The sequence below is a fragment of the Vollenhovia emeryi genome, unplaced genomic scaffold (assembly GCF_000949405.1).
Source record: "Vollenhovia emeryi isolate VEMERY1.0 unplaced genomic scaffold, V.emery_V1.0 DF949897.1, whole genome shotgun sequence".
Lineage (NCBI taxonomy): Eukaryota > Metazoa > Arthropoda > Insecta > Hymenoptera > Formicidae > Vollenhovia > Vollenhovia emeryi.
In genome coordinates, this window is record NW_011956469.1 from 246 (window position 1) to 1,275 (window position 1,030).

At 35.8% G+C, this 1,030-nt stretch overlaps 1 protein-coding gene across 1 annotated transcript; it reads right to left on the reverse strand.

Annotated features, from left to right (window-relative positions):
- Nucleotides 1-370: 370 nt before the first annotated feature.
- Nucleotides 371-999, reverse strand: LOC105570988. The gene is made up of 2 exons (XM_012028450.1): nt 713-999; nt 371-628 (listed from the first exon to the last, which is right to left on the reverse strand). The coding sequence occupies exons 1-2, from the start codon at nt 850-852 to the stop codon at nt 418-420; spliced, it is 351 nt and encodes a 116-aa protein (XP_011883840.1). The 5' UTR covers nt 853-999; the 3' UTR covers nt 371-417.
- Between the last annotated feature and the right edge of the window lie 31 nt (nt 1,000-1,030).

Below are 1,030 nucleotides of genomic sequence, written 5' to 3' on the forward strand. Positions count from 1 at the left end.
CAGTCCCTACTCCAGCTAAGGATGATTTTCTCCAATAACACTCTCCTTCGGTGACTGATGGATGTTCGTTTCGACGATGAATCCACATTAAAAACGCAATACCATGTTTGCAACCACCTATGCAACAAGATAAAAAAGAACATTATAATTCAGAAAATTTTATGAAAAGTCAGAAATATTTTTTCACTAGATCAATTTATCACACTTAGGGCCAGTTCCACAAACGTTGGTTAACTGTTAACCAGAGTTCAGTCAACGCCCTATCTTTTTCTATCTTGTTCTCTAAGAAGAGACAGAGTATCAGTTATAACCAAAGGTTAATTGATCCGCTGTCTCTTCTTAAATAATAAGATGAAAAACGATAGGGAGTCGACTGAACCCTAGTTAACAGTTAACCGATGTTTGTGAAACTGGCCCTTAATCAAATTTACCATTTGCTGCTGCACAATTATGACACTGAACGTCAATAATTTTGTCATTATCTTCATCTATTGTTAATGTCACTGCATAACCTTTTTCTCGTACTCGATGTTCAGGACAAACTCTACATTTGACAGTACAGATTGGCCCATCTCGTTTGAGACATACATAACCTATTGCTTGGTCTCCATAGTTTTCTCGAGATGATCTATAACAAATTGTTCTTCAATAATTTTATTGATAACTAGCGTAATTGCCGATAAGCGAGAAATGAAAACAGTATAATACTCACGTTGCTAGCTTTTTGTTGCGTATTTCCACAGAGTTAAAATCATCACTGTTTTTTATGAACTCACATATCATAAACATATCAATTGTTGGTATATTACGAGCATCAGCTTTGACGAAGCCAGAATCAAGTTTGTTTGCCATTATTGTAATAATAATCAGTAAAGAATCTTTCAACAATTATATACAAACTGAGACACACAGGGATGACACGCAGAGAATGGACGCGCGCGAAGAGGCACTTACATTATAACGTCACACCACGTCTATTAAGCTGACACAGCCACTTTAGCACAATCGAATAAAACATATACAGAAATTT